Source organism: Salarias fasciatus, chromosome 2 (assembly GCF_902148845.1).
Source record: "Salarias fasciatus chromosome 2, fSalaFa1.1, whole genome shotgun sequence".
NCBI lineage: Eukaryota > Metazoa > Chordata > Actinopteri > Blenniiformes > Blenniidae > Salarias > Salarias fasciatus.
In genome coordinates, this window is record NC_043746.1 from 15,363,545 (window position 1) to 15,383,297 (window position 19,753).

Genomic DNA, 19,753 nt, shown 5'->3' on the forward strand with positions numbered 1-19,753 from the left:
ATGGAAGTCAGCGTGAGACCCCGTGGCACCTCTGTCCACACCGCCATGTGTCGCATTAGGGCTGTATTATAGCACGGCCCAGTGACCCCCAGATGCGACAGCAGGGCTGATCATCAATTATTATACCTCAGTGGATCAAAATGAGCATGTCTGCTCATTCCAGCAGCCCCAGTGCTGGCCCGGGGCGAACAAGCTCGAGCTCAGCGCTCCCCCAGCCGCTCGTCCACCGTCCCCTCTGCACCTGTAAGCTAAGCAACACCAGCCGGAGCCCTCAGAAAGGTAGCGGGACATGCCTCGAGACAACATCTGCCTCCCCTCGGTGACCTGCCGAGTTAAGCCAACTGCAGAATCAAGAGCACGTTCACTGAGGTCCCTGATTTTATCATAACAAAGACACTGCTGCCGCTGGTGCCTGTAACTGGCTTCGGGAGATGTTTCAGTCTATTTTCTGCTAACACTCTGAACTCACTCTGCCTAACACTGTGTGTCTTTGACTCACTCCTCCTTTTTTTTTTTTCTCCCCCTCTTTTTATTCTATCTCAAATGAAAACTGAGGGTTACATCCAAAGGACTCAGATTTGTGTTTGTAAAGACAGCATCAGCCACTATATTCTCATGGAAGAGACCATAAATATTTTAGATGCTGAGAGAGCAGTAAGGAAAATAACTAAAGTTTTAAAGAAAAAAATATATAAGTTCCACGCCGTGGTTTTTATTTTTTAGCTTTCTTGTTTCAGGTTTACATTAATTACATCATTGAAAATATGTAATATCATCACATTCCACATAATGAATTTTTTACAAACTCCCTGGAAGTGTGCGATGTTTTTGTCCTTGTTCCATGTGGCACGTTCGCAGTCAATCGGGGGAAAAACGTTGCTCTCGTAAGAGCTCTGAATTAGTTAGCATCAGGGAGTCACGGTATGACAGATGTTTGACACTTGAAATCCGGCGGGACCCCTGGCTGAATGGAACTGGGACAAATCAATGCAATCACGCAGGTGTCTGGGGGAAATGGGGACAAAGGGACACAGTCTATCTGCCGTCTTGCTACAGCCTTTGGCAAGGATTTTGAGCACCAGGTCTGCTTCTGCATGCATGGATTGGCAGACAGCTGACTGACCTCACGAGCGCCACATCGCCTTGAGGTCCCCGCAGATGCCTCGCAAAGAGCCCGGGCGGAACTGCAGCACAGGCTTGACCGCCTTGAATGTGACGAACGCCGCAGCTTTCTTGCCGAGGAGGGCGCACAGCGGTCGGGTTTATGTGTTCAGTGTCAAGCCCTCTCCAAAGCCCTCTGTCATTTTCCGTTAGGCCGAACATGTCCTGGAGGGCCTACCTGAAGATCTCCTCCCTCAGCGTGTCTCATTTTAAAAACCTCAATCTCTTCCTGCTTCCTTCCTTTATTTCTTCCTATCTTTCTTTCTGCACTCACGCACCACAGCTCCCCCTTCCTTTTCTCGCCACACTCCCACTCCATTTGTCAGCATTACCAACCAAGAGAGCGGTTTCTAAAGTGATCCATTTGTTCATGAATACTAATTCATCAACCAGTCACTTTATACATTGATCGATTGGGGATAGGACCCTATACAGCACAGCAGGAGTAATCCTCTTCATGCTTGCACATTCAACACTCGGATTAAGTGACAGTAGTAACTACGGATGCAGATTAAAAAGCGACTGCAACCTGCATACTTTATAATATTTCAACCGATTGATTTAACTGCTGGTAACTTCATCAGGATTCAAGAGCGTGTGTATGTGTGCGGACTGTTATGCATGAGATTTATTGCGATTTTATGCCTGTGCTTGTGAAATTAATGATTTCACGGGAAAATATTACATTTCTTGTGAATGACACATTTTAACTGAAATATGCTAATATGTGAAATATGGACAGATGGCATCATAGTTGTAGCCGTCTGTCATCATATCATTGATGTCATTGCAGCAATGCCGCAGCCATCACTGTAAATTGAATCTCATCAAATCTGCAGTTTATCTCGTAGTGTTTTGTTATTGGAAAATCAGGCAGAGAAAAGCAGCAATATAATTTCCGATTGGTCACAGAGCGCCGTTCTCTAAGCAAATCTCTCTTGTTTATGTTGCTCTTTCTCATCTGTCAGCAAATTCGTAGCGTTCGGCCTGCCCTGATACATTAATGATTGTGCTCCTTTTTAGGACAATGAAGCTTTAAGATGGCTTCGCCATATGCTTCTGCTCTGACACGCTGTGCTGCAGCATATCAGGACAACCCAGGTCAATAACATTAAAGGCTGAGAGAGTCGGTGAAAATACAACCCCTGTGATGCTGTGGTCTGCTCAGCCTTCAGGAGACATATTGATGCACAGTTATTTTGGTCAATAAGTCCTTCTGAGTAGAGGCCATCCTTATCCTTGAGACCGACTGTATGTGAAAAATGAGAAAGGGATGAGACCATGCATTCTAATGTGTCCGTGGCGCGATATTTTAAAGGAAGGAAGGGAAAGAAGACAAGAGTAAGTGGGGAGAGGAGGGGGAGCGAGAGAGATGCACTTCCTCTCACCCCATCTTTGCCTCACTAATGCAGTTGTTAACAATAAACCATATCATTGGTTATATTGAAATACAACCCCTCCGAACAAAAGCGGAATGACTGTATTGAAATACTGCGCAGCCTGACCTCTAAGATCACAGCAGAATTTACAGACAAACATAAAATCCCAAATGAGGAAATTTTGTGTTTGTGCATTTCATATTCACAGATGTTACCGTTCCTCACCGAGTGAACAGCAAAGAGAAAAGCCTCCTCATTTCAAATATATAGATGTGTCATCAGTGCGTGTTGCCAAGACAATGTAGATGAAATGGGACATATCCATAATGCAGTCTGTGTGTGTGTGTGTGTGTGTGTGTGTGTGTGTGTGTGTGTGTGTGTGTGTGTGTGTAGCAGACAAATATGTTAATGCTGGCTCAAGCTCTGCAGCTAAAAATAAAAAAAGGATTGGGATTTTAGTAAAGACTATCTATAACAAATGATCTTGAATAAAACATTAGTGCATTTATATTTTATGGCTTCCATGTTTTCCTGCTGCCTCTGAAGAGAGTGAAAGTTTCGGCTTTTCCAGCCAGGTGTATCCTCATGTCGCCACACTGTCAAGGGTGGGGGGTCGGGGTGGGGGTGGGGGTGGAGCGGTCCAGATCTGTGGTGCAGTCTCTCCAAAGTTTCAAGGTTGAAATGACGTATTATTTTAGGCGCTCTGACATGAGGCTTTAAGGCTGTTCCGTTTCAATTAGATGAAAATTAAAAGGAAACAGAGGTATTTCATTTACAGTTTTTTTTTTGTACCATATTCCCAACACACCATTGGCATCCAATGACTTGCCTTCTAATTTTTTTCATTTCAGAATTGTTTGTAGTTTGTAGATGATTCATGCTTGACATATCTGAGATCAAATCAGCTATATGCAAGGGGGAACTCAACCTGTTCACATCTCTCCGGCCAAACGCTTCACAGGGTTAATATGCAGTCGGAGCCATTTTCTAGTTTAGGAATCACAGAGTCAGTGAAATGGAACAAAGTGAATTGCTGGCCGGGGCCTTTGAGCCTCTATCCCTGTTTGAAGTCTCTGTCTGGCCGTGCTGAGTTCAGAATATATTGTCCAGAGATACGATCAGACTTGGCAGCTATCGATCCCTTTCCAAATGATGCACAAGACTTACCGAACATAAGAACTTAGGAATGCCGATTTTAATACTTCGGGCCTTTGAAGAACCCACTGGAGTCACGGTGCTGCTGACTGAATTTGAAGTGGCAGCCTATAGATGGATGAACACCACAAACACTGACAACGTGGCTGTTTATTCGTCCGTTCCATAGTTGTATAGTATTAACTGTTGACTTTCAACAGGTCTACAGATGTGAGTGTGCATGGTTGTCTGTCTCGCTGTGTTAACCCTGTGATGGACTGGTAACCTGCCTTCCTTCATCGTCATCTGGGATTGGCTCCAGCACCTATTACATTTGGTTGGATGGATGCTCAAGATAATTTTCACCTCTCAGCTTTGTATAAATCTAGAAAATGTCCAATAAATGCACTTGCTGTTGCACTAATCAAGCAACGACAGAGATTTGAAAAGGACTGACGCTGAAAGATTATTGTCATGCGACGCTTGTCCCCAAATCGTCTCTCAGCGTTTCAGTCCCGTCCCGATCTGACGTACATAATTGCGTCTAAAAGCTCTCATCGTCTCAACTTCACAGAAAGACTTTGGCAGGACAACAAAGTCGAAGTCCTAATACTGCGGGGGAGAGGGTTTCTAACATGACACTTTTCAGTTGTTTGAAGGAGAGTGAGGAGAGATTTCTGCGAGCTGAGTTGACTCCTGCAGATCAATAGCTCGTCTCTCTCTCCAAGACAACTGGTGTGGCATTTGAACCAGATAAAACGAGGGTTCCCCTCCACCTCACCTCTGAGAACTGAGCACTTCCACCAAATCCCAGTCGGTTGAGGAGGATACAGATGAGTCCATTTAAATCCCCAGCTTACTCCCCCGGCGGTCAAAAAAAATAAAAAATAAAATAAAATAAAATAAGGGGGGGGCATGGGGGTGGGGTGGGGGGGGGGGGGGGGGGGGGGTGTCTAAAATAATCTTAAAAGGAAAGGTCCAATCTATGTAGGTTAATATTCACTGTTGCTTCATTTAGCTCGGTTGCAGGCCCACTGGGGCAGCTGTAAAAAGTTCTGGGAGCCTAAAGGCACAAAGGCTTTTATTTATTTATATGAGGGGGAATATATAGCAGAAAGCAAACTGGTGCAAATGATGTGAAAAAAAGAGAGAGTTTGAAGAAGTTGTCTTGCACGTCGTGGGATAGCTGTGAGAAAAAGGAATCGGCTGCATTACCATTTTATGTGCGGCATGAATTAAATATGCACACCGCTGCCAGAATAACTCTGATAACATGACAATATGTGAGGTCACGACGTGAAATGAATGAGAACGACTCCCTCCCCATACTTCAACCACCAGCTACGTACCCTTAAGCAAGGCACTTGATTCTTAATTACGCGAGCGAGGCTGCTCATTTGTCAGCGGCAGATGATGAGATGGGCTGGCATCAGTAAAAGGTTGCACTGGCAGCTACTCAGTGTTGCACTGCGATGAAAGAGAATGAATGCTCAGCCGACCATGCACATACGAAAGTTAAAAAAAAAAAAAAGAAGAAGAAGAAAAAAAAAAGCCCATCAGTCTTACAACAGTTCATCATCTTTGTAACCTGTGGTCAGCCAATTATCTGGCTCTTGCTACAATATTGGACTTTTAACTCTCCGAACAAGGGTCCTCTTCTCCCTCGCATGTCAGCTTAGTCTTTCCCCCTGGTCGCTGATGACATTGTAACACTAATTACAGCTAATTGTTCTATGCTGAATGGATTTAGTCACATTGCAAATGATATGCCATTGGTCAGTGTCACAATGTTTCCACAGAAAAATTCAACAGGGAATGGAAATTTGCACAAATGAATGTAATTAAGAAGCACATTCATTACTTCTAATTGCATATGAGAACCCTCAAAGTGAAACTTAGATTGGACTCATATGAATAATTAATGCCGTTAACTGTACTGAAACACTACAACGTTGTTGCTGTCGTATAATGGTGTGCTAAACTATTGATCTGAACGATAACGCGCAACGCTTTGCTACGCGGCGTTCCAGTTCCGTTCGGCAAACTTTTGGTGATGAAATCTTTTTTATTTGTTGGCAGATCGTCTTCACATGACTGAATTCTAATCTGAGCCCAGTCTCTGAATTGTCGGCCAGACACACTGAGCTAGAGCTAGAGGTTAGAAAAGTATTAAAAATTCAAGTGGTACCAACGTGGTTGGCACACTAGATCAAGTCAAGTGGCCTTTTCCAAAGACAAGAAAAGGGCAGTAGTAAATCAGCCAACTGGAAACTCTGTCTGAGAGCCATTATGAAAATTTTGGATCTACAGAAATCAAAGAGTTGAGAATGTAACCCGCCGAAAGCATGAACTCTGCAAGCCTTTAATCAGATTATTCGTCTGCTGGCATCAGGGATTGTGTAATGTGCAATAAAACACAACGCAACCAAAAAATGCACAAAAATGGAATAAATTCTAAATATATAAAGCATGAAATGTATTATATGAAGGAAGCCATTCTCTCTTGTAAAAGGTCTGGAAATGTATAATACACCATATGCATAATCTTATTACACTGGCAGTATTTAAAAAGGATTGGCTTATTTTAATAGCAGATTTAGATCTTAGACAGACAAGGTGTAAGCTGGTCATTTTGAAAGCCATATGCCAGAGATTAAGATAGAGTTCCCTATCGCAGGGCTTTTTTATGTCTTTCAGAGACTAATGCCCTACGTCCGAACTGCCTTCAGTGAGCTGCTTGTAAGTGGGCAAAAGCACCAGAGCCTAAATCCTTCAACTCTAACACGACAACAGGAGAAAGAAATAAGTGTATTACGAATCATCCAGGGAACAAAATTGTGTATTGTTTGAAAAATGTGAAGGATTTGGACCGGGGGATTTGCTCCCACTTTGCTGCACTTTGTCTGGGAGCTTAACATTGTTTCCAACAGGACGATTACCATCAAGTCTCTGGAGGCAAATTCAGAACAACTACTATTATTATTATTATTATTATTGCCACAAGTGCAATTAAAAAGGACTCAAAAGTAGCACAGGACCTAAAATCTAAGCCAAGACGAGTCAAAAAAAAAGACATTTTTATCTACTTTTAGAATTTCACATAAAGCTAATGTGCACTGCTTGGTTCCTGGAAATGTCCGACACAGTCGATGCTCAGAGGGCGGCCCTCAGTAAATCTATGCCGGAAACCAAGGATTTCACAGCACTGAGCCACTATAAGGGAGAATGTCAGCTGAAACACTGATGTGTATCCTAATTATCGAAGGGAAGTGGCACATTGCGCGGCATTGAAAATACAACTTGAAACCGCTGAGAATGTGTAATCTATTTGTGGAGACAGACGAGGAACTATCCAAACCTTTGAAACAATGTGTGACAGGGAAGCTGACAGCGTAAGACGGATGGCAGGGTGGTGAAGTAAGCCTGGAAGGGGTGGCGAGAGCCCATAAAACGAACAGCCACCTAACTCATAAATAATAGAAACATAAAATGTCATATGAACTTTATTTCAAGAGAGGGTGGCCTAATAAAGATGCAGGTTTAAAGAGGAGTTGAGAAATTAATTGTCATAAGAAGGCCACATGGCTTGCCTTTGGCGAAGACAATTATTCAGTTCAAGTTGACATTCAGGTCCGAGCCGAGCCACCTTTACCAAACGCCACCGCTTTTGACTTCTGAATTCCCTCCCCGGCGTTCGGATCTCCCTATCTCTCGGCTCGAGTTCTCCTCCTGCACTTGGAGTCGTTCCATCGCCTCTCTCCTCCTTCCTCTTTTCCTTGTTCTTTCTGCTTTACAAATTGAGACGACATGATAAGAGATTACCGCCGCCATGCCAGCCTGGTGCTCATTGATAAAACCATATCTAATCCATCTTAGGCCCCCTCTGTCACCAACGCACTCATCTCTGAGACCGTCGGCGTGCTCAGGATGCTTCTTTCTCTTTCGACGGTAGTGGCACGGAGTCAAAGTTTACCTGGCTTAACTTCTGGAGGGAGAAAATAGACTCTGATGAGACAAATGACTTTTACTTCGCCTTGAAACGATGTGCGAGTGGCAGTGTGTGGTAACTCAGTGGAATCTTAGAGCAAATGAAAAGAAGTTCACATAAGTTAACAGAGTGATGCAAATATTAAACACAAAAGTTAAATTCTTGGCTTTCACTGAGCTATAAAGTGAGTCATTTCATCGCTTTTCATATAAGGTGTAGACTACCCTTGAAAATGACCAGGTTGTTGCGATGTTTTTATCTGATAAAAACACATTCACTTTAATATAATTCGGGGCTTCGCTGCGACAAGACAGGATTACAAGGGACAGCGTGGTCAAATAACTTAAAATGGATTTTCTAATATCCAGCTCGTAGCGTGTGATATTACCGTCAACCTCGTGCGACTTTTAATGCCGCAATTTGTAAAAGTACACATGCATTTATTATATTAGCATGGCCCTCTATCTAAAACTAATGCACTTCAATAAATATTACCCCAGAGGGAAAGTAGGTAATAAGTGCAGTATTTGAGTAAGTTTATGAAGTATGAGATGTTTATGTCTCTGAATATTAATGAATTGATGAGCAATTGCTTCTGTATGTGAATGAATCACATATATGAATCACTGCTGTCACCCTGGTGAATACATTAAAGCGAACAGCTGGGGACGGAACGGTTTGATCATCAGAAGTGGGCATTAGTGTGAGTGTGTGTGCGCAGATGGGCGCATGTGTGAAAAGGGAATATGGAGCAGTTTGTGGTAAAATATACAAAAAAATTAAAATACAGCAAGCTGTTTAGTAAATATTACATTAAAGAGATGCTTTTGTGCTATAAATTAAAGGCAGAGACAAAAGAGGAATCAAAGAAGGAAAAAAGGGAAGGGGCAGACTCCTGTATGTTAATGAGCAGTAAGCCATCGCCGGGATGTCACCCATTTTGTCTAATGTCTGACAAAGGCTTTCGCGATCGCACCCACGCTGACACCCTAGCCTTGGACCTGTCAGCCCAGCTGCTGGGGAGGCACCGGGAAACGTTGTCTCACTTACAGCAGTGACACAGTGGCTACGCCGCCACGTAGGTGTATGCAAAGCAATCTATTTTTCCCCGTCCTGTGGACTCCAGCCACGGCAAGCAAAACAAAACAAAACAAAAAAAACACACTTGTTTTTTGTTTTTTTTTTTGTGAGCGATGGCTACAGCAGTGACGCAGAAGAAAATAACATCCGATTGGCCGAGACGACAATATGCCGCTTGAATAGGGTTGGGTTCATGACAAGGACACGTTGATAGGGAAATGAGAACAGCCTTGTTCGTGTAGTATATACTTTGGAAATAGAACTAGCATGAGAAGGATCTGTACCCACGCTAGAACAAAAAGAACAGTCCACACTCTGTATTTTAGCTCAAGAAGTTTGAAAACAAAGTGTTGAAAAAGCAAGAGGCAGGAGTTCATCCCTTCGTTCAATTAAGCTTTTTATGGAGGAAATCATTGGGCAGTAAGCCAGGCTGTGACAGCTGTCTTGTGAATCATTAAAAGACAGAAATTCCGGAACGGTTTTCCAACTTTAGAGGTACAAAACTGCAGTCTTAACAAAATTAATTTTCAATAATAAAGGCACCGTTGTGCAAAGCACACCCTCGACTTAATCCTGCAGTTCTATGACGGATCTGCTGCTTGTTTTGATCAAACCAATCTATTTGAATATCTGAAATGACTGAAACCGTTTTTGATTTAATCTAAACACAAAGAAACTGTCAAATATGGAAAGGAGGCGATTTCTGTCTGCGCCGTGAAAGCTTTCTTCTTGGTTGACTTCTCGTACAATCAAGTGCTTGTACTTGTCTCCAGAATGATTTCTCCACAGAAGCATGTTCGGCAGACATAATTTCATGTGTAACCAGCCTGTTCCCGCTTATCTGACAGTAAAGGGACGCTTGTTAAGTGTTTTGCAAGGCTGTGTTGTTGCAACCACAATCACAGCTGTAATCCCAGTAAATCATTTTGCGGTCTCAAATCGCAGATGGCCACTTGTAAATGACGCTGTCAACCTTAAAAACCGCAATGAAAAAGAAAAATAATAATGAAATGAAATATTTGCCTGCTGTCAGGACTGGGTACTCACTGGATTCGGGGTCTGAGTTTCCGTCTCCCTCGGTGCGGCTGTTGGGCGAGGTTTGCTCGTAGTACTCCTCGTGGGGGAAGCTGAGGGGAAGAGGCTGGGTGGCGCTGGCTGCGCTGTTTGCCTTGGGGTCCCCCAGCCCGCTGTCACTGCAGCTCTCCTGGGACCCGTCTGGGAGATGGAAGGTCACGCGGCGCTGGGTCTGCGGCAAACACACAGACATGCAGTTGCTCACGTTAAGGAAAGATCTACTGGAATTTTGTTTTTTAAATTATGAGAAAAAATCCAATACAACAAGGCAGCCGTGCAATGAGCCGATGGATTGAAAACAGTTTGAGGGATCATGAGAGACAGTTTATGAAGTGGTCAGTTACTTCTCTGACTCTAAAGACAAAACTTTCCATCAGATTCTTAAAATCCTGTGAAGTTTTCAGCTTGGGTCAAACCTCAGCATGTGTGGAGATTCATTATGTGCTTTGTGGTCATACGTTGTTCCAGATAACGTATTCTTCTTCAGGGCAAGAGCTGTAGTTTAAATGAATATTTTACTCACAGCCAGTTTTCTCCAGAGGAACAATTAAAACAAATCTTAAATATCTTATACATAGAAGCCTTGCTATTGAATCTTTTAAAATATAATCCAAGTACTACAATCAAAATGTTCTTTACATTATTGTGAAATAACACAACTGGAGATAATTATATCTTCAATTATTTGCATATGAAACTAAAACTCTCAACATAGTTAAAAAGCAGCGCGCAAAGGTTTATTATTCTCATCTTTTCTTAAGTGAATCCACCACACTGATGCAGCAACATACTTATTGATGCAAGCGTGTGACCCTTCAACCCAGCTTTCTTCAGAAAAAATACATTTATTGGTCATTAAAAGAAATGTTTACATAATTAATGCAGCTTTATGAGATTTGTTTGAATTTGTGGGTGCAGTTTGTTTTAATTTGTTGTCTGCTTTTCTTGAACTGGTGCATCGGGAAAAGTCCGAATGTGAATCCCAGTTCATGTCCATGTCGTGTCGGCGCAGCAGTCAGTAATAAACCCAGCTAAGTACGACTTGCAGTGATGTTTTATGCAGAAAAAGGCAGCTGATAAGACGCTCCTAATGTCTGTTTGTGACTTTAATCAGACGCTGGTTACAAATATATGACGTGCTAGTAAATTTCGTCTGTGGTAGTGAGGAACTCCTGGAAATGTTCCAGCTGTTGGGATAAACATCTCACGGTTGTAAGAACTACGCAGGATAAATCCTGTTAGACAGCATCACCTAGAGGTGTTCTTTCTGTTCTTTGAGAGAATTCTTGTGCATTAGCGATGACAAACAAAATTGATTAGCATAATCCTCAGTGGGTGACAGTAATGTTTGTTTATTAGTTAATGAGTACAGTGAGGTGGTGTTTAAAGGAAACATTCCTTCCTGGTGTTGCACGCCCGCGACTGCATCCATCATCCTCACTCCGCGTTAGCGGAACAATACGTCTAAATCGCATCCTATCATTACGGGGACTAATTGAGACGGTGGCCTCATAACCCAAAAATGTTTCTGGTCTGTTGAGTCCTGTGATTTACTTTTCAGATAATAAAGTAACTGTGACATTTGTAATTGGAACTTCCCTGATTCGCATCCCGATAATAGATGGGACGGATATTATCAGGTTGAACTATGTCCTAGATCTCTTTCTCGCCCGTTTCAGACACAAAAAGGGAGTGGAAGTGTGCATGGAGCCTGCGACTTTGATTTGTAAAGTCTTCGGGATCACAGGAGAGCGAGCTTTACAGATGTTTATGCTGCAGCCTTCCCTTTTAGAGCAACATACATCCTGGATGTGGCGACGCCTGCTAACATGTTTGCTGTTTCTTCAAAGAGGAAGCCACACAGTTACAAACAGCCACATTGTCGAGCACACTGGGTAATTTGTAGGCATCTTCTTCTTTTTCTTTTCATTTTTTTTCCTTTCATTTAAAAAAAAAAAAACATCTCCTTTGCAGTTTGACGAAGAGACAAAGGAGAGAAGTGAGGAGTGAAGAGATCTGACTGAGCTTTGAGGTGAAACTGGTAAAAAACAGAACGCCGGTGAAAAAGACCACGGCTTGAATTTATACCTCCACATGCTTCCCCGTGTAACATCATTCTGCATCACACTGTATGGAGGCATAAAACGCATAAAATATAATTACGTCCTCAGCTTTGGTTATTGCTGGGAATTTTATTCAGCCCATTATTCAAACTGATAAGATTTTTTTCCCCCTTTTTTTTTTTTCTTTCTTTTACAAGAGCAAATACAACTGGTGCACAAATGACTATCTTGATTTCCAGCATCGCTATAGCAACAAAAGCAATATGCATGTCCTGAATTAAAAACATCATTAACACATGCTCCTTTAAGCTCAGGGGGAGGTGACGTCGCTGTGCTCACATATTTTCCCTTCGCCACTCCAGTGCATAGATAAAGCACTTATTGTTCCTCGATAAACCCGAAGAAAACTAAAAGAGCGGGGGAGGGGGGAGGGGGAAAAAAAGAAAGGAAAAAAAAAAAAGAGTAGTAAAATAAAGTCTGGCTCTAATGAAGGACAAACTGCCAAAAAGCAAGTGCACAAAAAGCTTCATTTAACAACTATCAGAGAGGGTTGACTAACCTAAATCCACACAATTAGCACCCTGAAAGCACAACTGAGTGGTTTTCAATGCTGTGATGTTGAACCAGCCGGCTAAATATTCTATTTACTTGATTCATCTACATCCTGGGGCCACAGCTCTGTGTGTATTTGTGTGAGTGAATGCTGGTATGAAGAAGACAGATGAGAAATGGGGAGAAAACAAAAACAAAATAACACACATACACACACTCTCTGTTCAACTCCTGTATGAAATAACAACTCCAAAACCAAAGGTTTTTGTTGCCGCTGTTTCTATTAGAAAAATCAGGGAGAGAAATGCATTTGTCGCACTGCATGCACTGCGGTAATGTCTCAACCACATAAAAACACTCCTTAAAATTAATCTTGTTTATACTGCATGTGGTGTGCCATGCTCTGCTGGCAGACTATGACAGATATTAAAAGTTCTACACAAGCGCGGGATGTTTTCCTCTCTCCTCTCATGATTTTATTCATTTTCTAAGACGCAGACGAATACCTTGTTGGCAAAATCGTATAGTTCCGCGTGCCATGTTTGCCCACGCTTTCAAGTAGTCTAAATATCTACTTGTTCTCAAACAGCGTTGGCAGCTGTTTCTCAAATTACTGGAGGACGCATTGCAAAAGTAGAGTCCAGGTTCCAGCGAGAGAAAGAGCCCTCTTACGGGAGGCTGGCAGCGCTACAAAAAAGCATGCTTCCTCTCCACATGATTCTAATTATTGGAAACTTGCTCCAACAACGGTATCCAGAATCTATTAGAACAAACAGCTGCCTGTGACAATTAGAACATAATCATTTTGCATAAGGGAGTGTCTTCATTTTACACCGCTGTTTATTCAAGGCCGTTCACGTTGATGCCAGATGTTGAGAATTCACTAATTTGATTTTTACCATTCTGAGTGATTTAGAGTTGAAATATTAATGATACTTAAATGCAATTAATGAACTTTGAAAAAAAAAAATAACTTGTGCTCTCTAATGTGAGTTAAACATTGACGCCTAAAGACAAACATGGCAAACAGAAACAAACATTCGCTAAAAGAGTCAAGGTGAGTGTTTTGCTAAGCATTATCACTTATTTAAAGAAGCTGCCAGAAATCCATAAAGCAAAGACAAGCTGCGGTAAGAGATATCAAGACCAAACAAAGCCCGTTCAGCCAGATAAAACATTGCCTTGAGAAGTATGTACACAGAGATAAAATGAACAGGAGACACGCATGCCAAGTTCTACCATATAACAAGCCAGAAAATCCCAAACCCTCCCTCTGGTAACTGCCCAGATGGGGCCGGATCTGCGGGTTACTGGATTAGAACTCTGTTATATTTAGATATAAAGGACAGGAGGCCAAGTGGCTCCCACCTCGTCCTTTTACACACTCCGACTCTTTGCGTTTTACGACTGCACACTGTATACCTTTCCGCCCGACGAAAATTCTCTGGAAATAGCAAAGAAGCCGCTGCTGCTCAGAGGAGGACTTTGCTGACAACCAGCTCACTTTGAGTGATAAACAGGGACCACTTAGGAGTGAATCAGGGGAGATTGGCTCTGCCGTTTCAGATAAGGATCAGCTCGCGGGCACACCTAGACCTGCATAAATCTGCTCAGCCGAGATGGTGATTTGTCATGTCGCACATGTCTTATGTTAGAGAGAGAGAGAGAAAAATACAGCGTTGGAAAGATCTAAAAAAAAAAAAAAAAAAAAAAAAATGCTGTCCCACATGCCTGCGTTCAAGTTGATGTCGAGATTGTGCAACATTTACAAACATTTCATTTTTCCGCTGGTTGAGTGCAGCCTCTCATAGCTGCCTCTGCGTGTGCAGCGATGAGTTAGCAGGAACACGCGAGAAGGAGGTGACGCTTGCGAGTAGGCTGAGTGATCGCTGATTTTTTTTTGACAAAGCGGACGAATTTTCATCGATCTCATCTGTTATTGACTCATCTGCTGGCTGAAACCCTGTGCGGCTCCTCAAAAGTCAAACCAAAGCAGAGTCCTAGTGGAGTGGAGGCAACGTCAGTTCAATGCTGGAAATCTTGAAAGTGAAGAATGTGACATTTTACAGTAAGTCTTTTACAAATACGGGAAGAAACCTATGCACGCACAAGGGAGAACATGCAAGCTCCACATATTTACTGAATGATTCGAGCAACAAAAACACATGTGCCATTCACTTCTCGCTTCTTGCCTCAGTGACAGTCCGCAAATTGAATCACAGTTGCACAGTGATGTGCAGGTTTTCATCTAAACCAGACCTGTGATTCATACAGGGTCAAATGAGAAACTGTGAAGTCAAGTGAAAGTAAGCGTCCTTGATGGATTTATTTGTCTCGGGTGTCAGCGGTCCATTCTTGTGGGCGTACCGTTGTCCATCTCCACTGCTTTAAAAGATTACAGTCTAAAGCATCATTATAGGAAATTCAAGCAAATACAAGAGCTTGCAGTAAGGATAATCCCTGATCAATGGCACCAAGTAGCATTCTGCTCTTCATAAGACGCGAATCCATCTTTCTGGTGTTTTCTGCCATACAACAGCATGATCATAATGGCCTTTGCAAATTTACTACTTGTAACTGTGTCGTTTAGGTCACTGCGGTAGGGCTCGTCAATAAAATAAAAGCTTTAGAAAACTCTGCACCTCACATGAAAAATGCAACAGGGTTGCTTGGTAGTGGAGACGGCAACATTGTAACTATACAGAGGCAATAATTATTCTGCTGCAGTTTTAAAATTGTGAAACAGGGCGAGTGTGGTTTTCAGTTACTTGAGTGCAATAATCAAGCAACAATGTGTTTACTTCTTTTGTGTGTGTGTTGTTTGGATTACAAGCACATGGATTCTTGGGCTCATTTTCTGTTTAAAATACTTTCAAGGATCAAGCAGAAGTGGAGCTTTGGAAGCGGGCGTGAGAACGAACATGCAAGACGGAGCAAAAGAGAAACTGTGAGACTTACATTCACAGAGGTTATCTTGCCAAGTTGACAGGCCTCCTGCAAGGACAGAAGAACAGTCATTTCACATCGCTGAGCGTCTGTAATTCTGCAGAGGATTCACAATGGAAATGCACATTTGGATGTAACAAAAGAAACTGCTGGGAACTTGTTCAGTCGTCTCAGAGTCAGTCAGAGTTCATAATTGACAACCTCATAGATTTGGGAGTTTCGAGTCTTTTTTTAGGGCTGGAATTGAGAATAAGAATACATATTGATTTCTTGCTCGGATACAGGATTTGAACGGCGCTCTTCCGCGCTCAGTGGGCTCACCGGCGAGCCGGGCTGCAGAGAACACACCCTCTCCTCGGAAATGTAAAGAATAGGGCAAACCTGACATCCTGACAACACAAGCCATACAACTGACACTTTGATAAAGATGTTTTCTCTGCATGTCAGTGCGGAAAGTGAACAGAATATCAAGTCAAGCATCAAAAATTAACAATAAACAGCGACAAGCTTCTAAATTGGGAACAAAAGACACCCGCAAGCCTGCAAAATAGCATCCTCCCTCTGGGGACTGAGATAACTCACAGAGAGATAAGAGTATTTAATTTTTAATCACCAATTTTGTTTTCTTTGTACTGTGTATAATAATCTGAGTACGTGACTTTATTTGCAAAGAAAATAGAAGAAATCTGGCAGTGAGGAGGCACTTAGACAGGAGAGGGGCAGAGAGGACTGCTGGGGTGGAACGGTAAAACAATGAGCAGGAAACAAGTTCATGTCAACAGATTATCCTGCCATAATTGTTCACCAAGGGATGTTGCCACTGACTGAGCAATCGAGCCATGCAGCACAAGCTTTCCCCCAAAAAAACAAAACATTTAGTCATGGTGGACGACTGAGTTGAATTTTAAAAAGATATTAAGTATTAAAACTCAAAATTAGCACTTTCCTCACAATGAGACTGTCTTCGGTTTGATTCCAGGGTGGGGAGAGTTTCTCTATGTGAAGTTTTCATGTTTTCCTTTTGGTTTTTCCTACAGGTGACTTAAGCACGAGTGTGACAGTGAGTGTGTGTGACTGTCTGTCTCTCTGTGTTTACCCCGTAGCAGCCTGGTGACCTGTCCATGATCTTCCTGTCTGTTATCTAAACCATGTGGACAATGCTTGGGTGGAAATTGAAATCAGTATCATTAACACACCAGCAGTTGTAGCACTGCACTTTTCTGAGCCGATGCAAAATAAACTTTCTTCTTTTTCCAAATGCTTACTTATGTATTTGTAGTGAGTTCTGATATGGGTTAACCAGTGGAAGTGTGAATTCCTGCAATGGAATGGCAAATAATCCTGCTCTTCTACTGGGTTCATTACAGCATTTGGATTTCTGGCTGTGAAAGCGTCAGAGCATCACCTGCTATGAACCTTACTGCACATCACTGGTTTGAGGTTAATTGGTAACTCTAAATAGCCTGCAGGTGTTACAGCATGTGTGTGCGTGCACGCGCGCGTGTGTGTGAATACGTGTGTGTGTGTGAAATCTAAGTTGGGGAAAGCAGTGCGAGGATGGAGGGATAGATGAAACATAACGGCGTCCCATAACTTCATTAAAAACTATTTCAGCTGCATAAGTGTGATGGTTGCACATCCTGATGTGTCTCAGCTGCAGCAGGCCGGACATTCTGTGTGAAAAGTAGTGCGTCCAGAGCAGTCCAGTTCACTGTTTTGGCTTCCTTTCACCTCGCATCATCCAGGAACCTCCACAGACAGATGTGTTTCGCAGCAAAACCAAACCGCTGATAAAACCCATTACGTCACCTCCGCCAGGCAGAAGACAGACACAGGTAGCACCAGGGTGATTAAATTCAGCAGTTAAACAGCCAGATATTTCCCGCAGGAGTTGGTGGAGACCAAAAGAGAGCTAATAGAGTAAACATTTGCTTAGAGTTCCCAGATGGACAGCAAGAACAACATTTAATGAATTACAGTGTTGCTTTGCGTCTGATGTGCAAACAAGGAACTTGGTTTTCAGAACTCTGTAAGGTCTGATATGTCAGCGTTGTGTTTATTTAAAATGTCTTCTGCTGTGACCAGTTTTTTAAGAAATATATTTTAATGAGCTTTAGGAAGATAATATGGGCAATGATGACAAACAAAGAGCGGAAAAGACCGAGTTTGTTTACCGACGCCCCCCTGAACTGTCCTGCTTTGTGTTGTTATGAATCCAGAAAACTGAACTCTCCAATCAAGGAAGAAATGTGGTTAAATGTCCAGCTATAACTGACTCTCTGACCTTCATAAGGTTTGAACTTTCACCTGATGTCCTGGTCTACGGAGTCCCCAAAGTCACCTTCTCAATACAGTCTTTGAAACACCTCTGTGTATCGAGACTCCAGTGTCTCTGGACTGCTGCTTGTTTTCTGTAATCCATCGTGTTTTTCTCACCTAATTATGGCGGGATCATTTGTAGTACTCACACTTAAAATTGCAATGATAATTAGGAACAAAAAACACCATTTTTATTTCTGGGAAAACATACCTTACTTATATTATTGCAAATTATATAGAAAAAAAAGTTGTTGTTTTTTTTTTTTTAATCAGTCCTGATTTTTTTGCTCGCTGGAGCTCACCGACTTTTGTCAGGTCTGTCTGTCGACTTACTCATTTGCATCTAATGACTGGTCACTTAAAGCAGAATCCCACTGGAGGCGGCCGTCAGGCAGTTGTTTCTTCTCCAAGTAATGTTTTATTCAGCACCTCGTGACACACACTTGAAGTTACGAGACCTTGCCAACCAATTAAATATATGATAATGTACATGTGGGATCTGAGAAGGTGACCCGTATGCTTGTTTCATATTTAGATGACATTCAAAACAGTAGTAGAACATCGGACTGCGAGAGAGACCGTGTGAGCGTGTGAGTTTCTTTTCAACTCCTCGGTATGGATTGGTCAGTGACCTCCTCTCAGTATGCACGCCTCTCCCACTAGCACTTTCAAAGCATTCACATGCAAGCCTGAGAGAGAGAGAGTTATGCTTAAGATAAGTGCATTTGTTGGTGAACCACATCAAAGTACAGAGGGGTGTCTTAGCGAGCAAAGGCAGCGGAGCTCCAGCTCAGCCTTTGATCACCCCAGGCACTCTGATCATTAAAATATTGGATAAATAATTGATTAAAACTACCAGACCTTATTGTGCTCTGTTTCTGTATCCAAATGTATCCCAATTTTGAGACACGCTGTCTGCGGAATGAATAAAAAGCGAACGTCGGTGAAGTGAGAGGAGCGTGTGGTGAATATTTTAGAAGTGCAACGGTGCTTTTAAAACAATTCGAGCGAATTAGCATATCGGTTAATGTTGCAGCGTGTTGGGTGGACTGACCACTGTACGAGTTCCCCAGAACTGAGGTACATTATGAGCTGGAGACATGTGAAGTGCTGCAACACTCCCTCCCCGGCACTAAAGGGAACGAGCTCTGGTATGCCGGGTTGCTACAGAGGTACAGGGACTGAGCAAAAATCAAAAGGCACAGACAGAAGGCAGGAAAGAGCGATTCCAGTTGTGCGTAGGTGACTGGTGGGCAGCTAATATTACATTTTACTGCAGAAACTGGGCCTGCGGTGTGCGAAAAAAAAAAGACAATGAGTCCTCTGTGTACATATCAAGGATATTAAAAAAGACACATTTCTTGGAGCTTAGGCTTTTGTGGGCTGGCAAATCAGTTTCCCTGCATACAGATACGTTTACGTTCCAGTTTCAGCTATGATCACCTGGCCAGTGGAAGAATAGCAGGGTTTTCACCCCTACGTTCAGAATCCCTTTGAAGTGACTGAATCAGACGAGAACACATGTTGAAACGTTAGCATTCACAGTGAACGCTCTATTTAATGATCCATATCCAGCATTCCCAACACAGAGTGAGGATTTCTGAGGCTGGCCGTCATTCAGAGGTTATTTATCCTGATATCATGTGGGACCCTGCTTAGATTGATGATTTGCGTGGATGAAAATAAAAACAAACTAGATGTTGGACACACACACACATGAAGAAGCTGATCTAATAAGATGCGCTGGGGATTATGTCTGATAGACGGGAATATAATTAAAAGAAAGAATACTAGGAGATGTTTACACTAATAGAACAATGTGATTACGTACAGTATGTGTAAAAACATTTGTGTTGTTTGTGATTGCATCTGTTTTAATGTGTTCGAAAAGCAGACGCCAACCAGCCCAGCCTTCTTGCTTTTATTCTTGTGAGTGGCATTTCCCAAACTGGCTCCCAGGACTTCTGTTTGCAGACTTTATTATAGGATATTTTCTGTTTTCTTGGACTTTTAAATAATTTTGAATCTCTTCTTTTGTTCATTTTGTCGCATTTAAT

At 42.4% G+C, this 19,753-nt stretch overlaps 1 protein-coding gene across 1 annotated transcript in view; it reads right to left on the reverse strand.

Moving 5' to 3' along the window:
- The window catches only part of pcdh11 (protocadherin 11), a 123,640-nt gene that overhangs the window by 31,021 nt on the left and 72,866 nt on the right, over positions 1-19,753 (reverse strand). The window contains exons 5-6 of the mRNA XM_030108245.1: positions 15,390-15,425; positions 9,790-9,988 (exon numbers count right to left, since the gene is read on the reverse strand). Coding sequence (XP_029964105.1) covers positions 9,790-9,988; positions 15,390-15,425 — 235 coding nt within the window. The remainder of the gene's footprint in view (positions 1-9,789; positions 9,989-15,389; positions 15,426-19,753) is intronic.